At 39.7% G+C, this 7,713-nt stretch overlaps 1 protein-coding gene across 1 annotated transcript in view; it reads right to left on the bottom strand.

The window, feature by feature from the left end:
- Window positions 1-330: 330 nt before the first annotated feature.
- LOC121951913 (potassium voltage-gated channel subfamily B member 2-like) overlaps window positions 331-7,713 on the bottom strand; it is a 29,024-nt gene continuing 21,641 nt past the window's right edge. The window contains exon 2 of the mRNA XM_042498406.1: window positions 331-2,352. Within this exon, the coding sequence (XP_042354340.1) occupies window positions 331-2,352 (2,022 nt within the window). The remainder of the gene's footprint in view (window positions 2,353-7,713) is intronic.

Raw genomic sequence — 7,713 nt, 5'->3', positions numbered from 1 at the left:
GATAGTTTTCAGACTCCAGGCATCTGCTTTTGACTTTTTCATGGTGATAAATCCATGTGACACCACTGCTGAGATGTCTGTTTCTGGACAGCAGTAATAGCCAAAACAAGAGAGGGTCCCAAAGTCTTATGGGCAATGACAAGTTTACTGCTCCAGAAAAACGGCAATAGCTGTTATCATAGTTTTGTTAGCACTGGTGTGTTTCCACTGTGTCCTTGTCAACAGGTGCGCAGCCAACACCAGGTACAGTAATACTGAAGTTGCCGTCATCCATCCCATCGACCTTTTCCTTAACCATCCCTTTCTGTGAACTTTTCTCTACTTGTGGGCTCACATGCTTGTTTCACAGGGAGGTGTCGCGCTTCTGTCCAGAGCAATGTGATTTTCTCGTTTCTCGCCACTCAGTTCTGCTCCCTCCCTCCCCTCTCCTTCTTCCTCTCCTTCCATAGTTACTAGCTCCTGGGTGCAGTTGAGCGGGCTGGCTTTTGACGACAGTGGGCTCGAATTGCTGCCTGAGCCGACAGCAGACCTTTCCATGTGATTCCTCCCCTGGTGGCTTAAGCCTGTGAGCTGCCCTTCACCTTCTAAGCTCCTGGCTGCTGAGCCCTCACCTCCCCCCTGGGAGTTGCTTGGACTGACAGATTGCTGGGCCAGCAACGGAGACAGCAATGCCAATGGAGACTTAGCTTCCTGGTTTATAGAGCCAGTAGAGGGAGAAAACCTGGAAACAATGTCGTCAGAAAGTAGTTGGGCAAGCTTGGCTGAGCCAGCAGAGGCTGGGGTTGCTACAGGTGTCATCACTGCCATAAGCACCTCATCCTGGGTTCCAATCAAGTCAACCTTGAGGGATCTTTTCTTATGAGGGCTACCATAATCTTGCATGGAGCTGCAGATGCTGTCATATTTCACCCCAAAGCTTTCCACACTATGTGGCCCCGAACCCCTATCTCCAGTCCCACTCCCTCTGGGGCTGGACACAAACTCATACAAACCCTCTTTAATGATGGCCATTGGCTGAATGCTGTCAGGGCCCTTGTTCACCTCCATAGTGCTGATCTGGCTTAGATCCAAGGGAGGGGGGATGCGCTGGTGCCTGACACCAGTTTGAATACCTCCAGCATTGGGGAGTAGAGAGCTTCTTTCTCCTCGTTCCTCTGAAAAATCACTGGTTACATTAGAGGACCTTCTGGCCATGCTTACTTCAGGTGAGGTTTGTCGGGCTTGAGCTGATGTCAGTGCTTTCATCTCCATCTGCCCCTCTAGAATTTTTTCCTGCTGCCCCTGGATGGTTGCAGTCTTGCTGTAGGTGTCTTCTAGTCGCTTTGCATTGAGGTTTTGAAGGGTAGTTTTGTTAGACAAAGGCTTGACTCGGTCAGGGGAGCCCAGCTGAGCCAGCTCCTGGTAATGAGAATGTTGGGATCTGCCTGGGCTACCCACCTCTGCATTGGAGTAGTGTTTGTGGTAGCTCCAGCGGCTGGGGGACATGTGATTGTCCACAGGACACTTACTGTCCTCTCTCTTTTCCACCAACACATCTGTGAGCTCCATACTGCGTGCAAAAGCATCTTTTACGTTAATGGAAATAATGCTTCCACTCCGCTTTGCTCTTTCAAGAGCTTCCCTCCTCTTGATGGCCTTCTCCTGCCTCTTCTGCTCTCTGTAGAACTCAGAGAAGTTGTTCACAATGATTGGGATGGGAAGGGCAATGACCAACACACCTGCAATGCAGCAGAGCCCTCCTACAATCTTGCCCAGTAGGGTTTGTGGGTAGATGTCTCCGTAACCAACAGTGGTCATGGTAATGGTAGCCCACCAGAAGGAGGCAGGGATACTGGTGAATTTGGTGGCATCCTCGTCCTTCTCAGCAAAGAACACCAAGCTGGAAAAGATCATAATGCCCATGGCTAAGAAAAGGATCAGTAGACCCAATTCATTATAGCTCCTTCTCAAAGTAAAGCCTAAAGACTGGAGTCCTGTTGAGTGTCTTGCTAGCTTCAGGATCCTCAAGATCCTCATAATTCGGAAGATCTGGACTACACGGCGCACATTCTGGAACTGCATCACGTTCTTGTTTGACTCAGTTAGGCAGAGTGTCACATAGTAAGGCATGATAGCCAGCAGATCAATGATGTTCAGTGGGGCTTTGATGAAATTCCACTTGTTGGGTGCTGAGAGCAGGCGCAGTATGTACTCCATGGTGAACCAGGCGATGCAGACAGCTTCCACATGGGCTAGGCTGGGGTTGTCATTGAACTGACCAAATTCATCTACCACCTGGAGCTCTGGCAGGGTGTTTAGGGACAACGAGATGGTGGAAATGACAATGAACAGGATGGAGATCATAGCCAGGACCTGCAAGACAAAGACAAGATTGTGGGTTACTGTGTTAGCTTAAGGTATTTTTGGTTTCATGCATATATAGAGCTTGTCATCCTTGGTTAGAAAAAAATCAAGTTAGTCCTGTTATTGTTTTAGCCACCCTGGCTGCATAGCTCTAGTGACAGCAATGATGGCCGGTCTGTCCACCAGTTTGGTTCAGATTCAGCTGCTTAACATGCTTTATCATGTTCTGCAGAGGATTAGTCTCAATGACTTTGCATCAGTATTCGTCTAAAGTAAAATGTCATGGCAATTACTGAATGGTTGAGATAAAATTTGGTAGAAACATACCAAAGACCCAAAGAGTGAAATAAAAGCTAATGTCAAGGTGATCCCATAACTTCTCATCTCGTGCCACAATTGGAGTATCAATTAGCATGCTAACATGCTAGGTGTACAGTTATCATCTAAACATCAGCATATTAATTATGTTATGACAATAAGCCCAAACCTGCTGAGAAGAACTACAGCCTTTCAATCAGTGTTGCTGGATTTGAGTGACACTTAATAGCCCAGTGAGAGCCTCAAACACACCCTGTTTCCATGAAGTCCTCCAATTTGCCGCTGTGCTTTTCTTTTATCTTCATAAAGTAAACCCAAATGTGTGGTCTCTACAATATAAATAGTCTGCACCAAGTACCACACTTTGACGTAAAACCACCTACTCTAACAACACTGCTAACAACAATGCTAGCTCAGCTGTAGCCTTTACAGGTCCCATATTAGTAATTTTTAGGTTCATACTTGTATTTGGGTATTCTGCAAGAACGTGGTTTTGCTTTAATGGTCATAAAAAAACATTTTCTCATGCTGTTTGCCTAAATTTACCTTTATTCAACCTCTGTCTGAAATGCACTGCTTTAGCAGCTGTCTCTTTCAGCTTCCCCTACCCTAAAAGCCCAGTCGTCTCTGGTTTTTCAGTGTTTCTGGGTCTTAAACATCTGCACTTCTGGCATCTCTGCACCATAATTGCAGCCAGGAAATGGCTGTAATGGCAGCGCAGCAGTTTCTACCTTTGTATAGTATAGCTGTGACATCACAACTTCATGGGCATTCAGATAGCTTGTTTGTTGGCAAAGTCTCTAAATATGTGTTGGATTTATTTATGGATTAAGCATTTTCATACTTTCATGGTATTTATATAGCATCTATACACCTGCCTTAGAATAAAAAAGACATGAAAATCTGTCTTCTTACAAAATGGGACCTTTGAAAATTTTTGTGAAACATTAGCTCCATCAGATTGCAATACACACTATATATTTGTGTTATCAGTAACTTTATAACACAATAACAAAAACCTAAGAAATTATTCGATTTTTAACTGCATTTGTTTTATAGACATTTTATTTTCAAAAATTTAGTTAATAACCTTTTCGTCCAAGTTGTCAGGGGGCCTAAGTGCTTGTTTGATTTATGTATTATAAGTCATACACACTTTAAATAAAATAGCACTCAGAGTGATGGGCAGGGTTAATTATTGTCATGTTTTCCTGCAGGCCTGCAAGGCCAGGTGAGGTGCTGCAGTATGATGCTAATTCTGTTGCATTGTCTCCTGGGACTATGATATGCATCATTCAGACAGGGACTTGTGACCTGGAATAATTGGTGCCCTCCCCAACGCAACCTTCATGGCTGCTTCCATGACACATTAATTAGCTAAAGACATTTTTTAAAACTGACAACAAAAATTAGACAGAAACTCAAAATCCCTGCTAGTAGCCCTGAATAGCTCCAGTTATCTTTACCCTCTGCTATACAGACATGTTGGACTCCATCAAAAAAACACAGTGACCATTTAACTCTTCTAAGGGCCTTCACAGTGTGGAAACAAAGTTTGTCCAGAGGGGAGCACTAGAGGAAAGGTAAGCAAAGGTCACATTTTGTCCGGTGCTCTTAAGAAGATTTATCTGTGAAAGCTGTGTCACGTTATGCGTAGTGACAGTCGCCCCCTAACCATCTTCTCCTCGTGACCTCTGATTACAAAACAGAATAAATGGAGTCTAATGAAGAGCCTGCTGGCTGCAACCCTTACACCCCACTGGCAGATTTTTCATAAAAACTATTTTCATTTGCTAAAGCTGCACTTGCTCTATCACTGACAGTTCATAAGATTAAGTGTTTCATGCGAAATGCTTATATATCCAGTGGACCTGGATGTATAAATGCTGGAAGAACAGGGGGCATATTCACAAAACATCCTAAGGCTAAAAGTAGTTCTTAACTGGAGGTTTGAATAAACTCTCCTAACTTTAACACTCCAAAGTTTTTGGTCTAAGAGTAATTCACAAAGCCTCCTAATTCTGAGGCAGTGCGGGGGAATCCTACAGTTAAAAAAACAACAACAATTTGACAAGGATTGAGTCAGCTTTACCAGCAAACTGAATCAATCCAAAAACACAGGAGATAACAGTTTGCACTCTGTTACTTGGACATAGAGTTAACAGTGCTAATAATCTCACCTCTGACAGAATTAATCAAACTAAAAAATGTAAATTATTAAAAAAAAACCCTAGTGATAACATCAGATTTTCTTGAATATAATGCAAGATTTTTAAATAAAACTAAATTAAAAACTAAAACTAGGTGACAAAAACATTTTAGTTAACTGAAATAAAAATTAGACTTTAGAAAAAAACAACTTTTTTAAACTTAAAAAAACTAAGTAATAAAAAAAGGATGCAGGAAATGTCTTTAGTTTCAGTCATTGTCAATTTGGTCAAATTTGTTAACACACATAAGGAGGCGTTGGAGCACAGAGAGACTTGGATGTCTACATGACTGGGCATCAACTGCCTACAGAACGTATTTTGTTAGTATTGCAATATCGATTTTGAACTTGTTAAATCTTGACTCTGACAAATACTCCCTGTATTATAATAAAAAATAAAAAAAACCTAAAACTAATACTGAAACTAATGGAAATTAAACCAGGACTTAACTTTTTTAAACAAATACAAATAAAATAAAATAAAAGCTGAATTAAATGTAAAAATGAAAATCAAGAAATAAAAAACTAATGAAATACACAAAACTAAAATAACTGTTTCATGGCCCTAGTTTTTTTGTTATCATACTCCTCAGTCTGAGAAAAGAGTCTTGTAATGTTTAATGCGTATGTGGAGGAGCTCTGTTTGAGAAAATGACCCTGATGATATTGTGGTGATGTCATCTGGGTTTTTTCACCTTGGGTACAGAGACTACACATGTAGTCTGTTACAAACTGGAGGTGTTGAGTTTGACGACTGAGAGAATTTACCAGGTGGTTATAATAAAAGATCATATAAAGCTGCATTTTAGGATTTATAGGAATCAGTATTTTTTTAATTAAATTGAAAAATCTTGTTTTTTGGTCTCTGTTGCATTATTAACCCTTTGAAATCTGAATAAATTGGCTTGGGTTTCTTTCAAAAACATGGGAAGAAGTTTTTGAGCAACGAAGAAAGAAATGACCCCAAACTTAGAAAGAAATTAGTAAAAAGTACAAGAAATTTACCCGAAAATTTGTGGGATAAAAAAAATAAGTAAATAAAAAAGAAAAACAAAACAAAGATAATAAATAAATATGACCTGGTAAAAGTGCATTAAAAATATAATTATTTTGTGACATTATTTTAAATATGTATTTATGGTAATTACAAATATAGTTTTTCCATAGCTTTTTTCTTTTTTCCTCAGACATTTTCCACTAGCTTTTTTTTTTTTTTTTACAAACAATTTTCAGGATTTCTCAATTAATTTATTGCAATTTGTGGAACATTTCTCACTGAGTTGCTTATTGGCCTTTCCCCATGTTTTTGAAAGAAATAGGTCTTTAAAATACAATTTACAAATGTTGGTCTTTTGTATGAGGCTTCAGTATTTCCTTCTCCTGCTTTTTTGTGTGACAACAACTCAAACAGCCTTTTCCCCACAATGCACTAGCGGAATTGGTCAACAGGGCCAGCAGACATTCAAACATGAATATTTTACAAATCACTGAGTAAAATGTGAACATGGTGAGTTATAGTTTTTGCCTCTACATACATTTAACTTCACGGGTGATTTGTGAGCCTTTGAGACAGTTTGCGCCCTCAGTCTCTGCTCAGTCCTGCTCCTGACTGATTTAATGCTACAGTAGCCTGACTTGTCACAGCATGTCTCACCTCGAAATGTGATTCAACCCCCCTCCATCATACTTCTTTTCAAAAAAACTTGGATGTCCTATAGTCGAGTGAGGCAGTTGGAGCATGTGCACTGTGAGTCTTCTCTCTGCAGCCCTTGCTAGGACATTTCAAGATAATTGTAATAGGATTGAGTTGCTATCTATAGAAAGGATAGAGAGAGGTTAGAAGTGTTTACTCATTCTTTCCTCTCCCAATAGAAAGAATCAAGCAATAGTGGGACACCCCAAAGAAAAGCTCAATACCAAAATAAAAAAAAAGAAATAAAAAAAAGTTGGGAAAAAAAGTAAATGTGAAAAAAACTGATAATGAGTGACAGGAAGCAGAGAGGGATGCTGTTTCTAATGAAGAGAGGCTGCTCTGGGCTGGTACATCTCTGCTGATGGTACGTCATTATGAAAACCTGCACGGTGGGTTGATTACAGCCGAGAGTGATTGTATCAGGAATTTCAACAGACACTTGCAAATTTAGTCAGCTTGTCCCACTGAGTGCTTACAGATGTTTTACATTCTGAACCGGAGGAAACAAGCGTACTCTGTTTTTCACAAAATAATACAATATTACATAATGCTGTAAAAAACAGTAAAACACTGTAAATCTTGATACTTTCTAGAACCAATATTACACTTTAAACCTCTGTGGCAATATACATTTGAAGTACTTTACAGTAGTAACACTGTAAAATGACAGTAAACAACTACAGCTTCCAGTAGTTTACAGTAATCTCATGGGAAAATTTGTTACAGTGACAATTGCTGTAAAAATACAGCCAATTTCTACACAGTTTTCCCGAAATACAGTATAATACCGGAAATCTTGATTCTTTTTTTGGGTCAATATTACACTTTAAACCTCAAATCCTACTGTAGAATACTGTAATAAATTTAACAGTTATATAGTGTTGAAGGGATTTACAGTGGTAACACTGTAAAATAACAGCAGGATGCTGGCAACTACAGCTGCCAGTAGTTTAGTGTAATTTCACAGGAAAACCTGTTATAGTATAGGAAGTAGAATTTTCATGAATTGTTTTTTTTCTGACATTGCATTGCAAAAGCTAAAAATAATCAATGAAAATTCTACTTCCTATACTATAACAGGAAAACCTGTTATAGTATAGGAAGTAGAACTTTCATGAATTGTTTTTTTTCTGACATTGCATTGCAAAAG

The sequence above is a fragment of the Plectropomus leopardus genome, chromosome 12 (genome assembly GCF_008729295.1).
Source record: "Plectropomus leopardus isolate mb chromosome 12, YSFRI_Pleo_2.0, whole genome shotgun sequence".
Taxonomy (NCBI): domain Eukaryota; kingdom Metazoa; phylum Chordata; class Actinopteri; order Perciformes; family Serranidae; genus Plectropomus; species Plectropomus leopardus.
This window is presented reverse-complemented; position numbering and strand designations above follow the sequence as displayed.